The sequence below is a fragment of the Phanerochaete carnosa genome (genome assembly GCF_000300595.1).
Source record: "Phanerochaete carnosa HHB-10118-sp unplaced genomic scaffold PHACAscaffold_7, whole genome shotgun sequence".
Lineage (NCBI taxonomy): Eukaryota > Fungi > Basidiomycota > Agaricomycetes > Polyporales > Phanerochaetaceae > Phanerochaete > Phanerochaete carnosa.
The window spans coordinates 2,383,666-2,384,167 of NW_006767634.1; the positions used below are offsets into that span (position 1 = coordinate 2,383,666).

At 48.0% G+C, this 502-nt stretch overlaps 1 protein-coding gene across 1 annotated transcript; it reads right to left on the reverse strand.

Annotated features, from left to right (window-relative positions):
• On the reverse strand, positions 1–502 carry PHACADRAFT_98847 (uncharacterized protein; the record flags this gene model as incomplete). Its single annotated transcript, XM_007398298.1, has 4 exons — positions 1–104; positions 163–254; positions 310–389; positions 443–502. Coding segments are annotated over 4 exons (336 nt in total), but the record flags the coding sequence as incomplete, so codon positions are not given.

The following is a 502-nucleotide window of genomic DNA, read 5'->3' on the forward strand; positions in this document are numbered from 1 at the left end:
TTACCACAGCTTGCCCTTGGGAGTCCTGAAATCAATCCAGAGATCGAGGCACATCAAGGGGTCGTCTTCTACAGTGTAGCCGTGGATGTTAACGAAGAATTTCACTACACAATGCACCAGTCAATTACATATATCATGCGGAACACCACAAGGTAGCTTCACCTTTCGGAATTGGCTTAGGAAGAGTAACAGTGTGGACGACGTTGTGCTCTCCTTTGTCCGCAGGGCATGAAATGTTGACCTCAGCCTTGCGACTTCAGGATATGTTAATTCCCTCTGAGTGATAGTATCCAGAAGGATGATACATACGCCTCCTCACAAAGGTCGAATTCCTTCTCGATCACCTTGATGGAACCAACTTTCACAATCACGTCTGCATACGCGCCCTCCTGCACAAATCCCATCAGCTGGACAAGCACGTGCAGGAGAAAACGTTGCGCACTTCTACAACCTCATCCACCTGACCAACAACCTTTACCGTTAGATTTTGTCCAGGAACGGG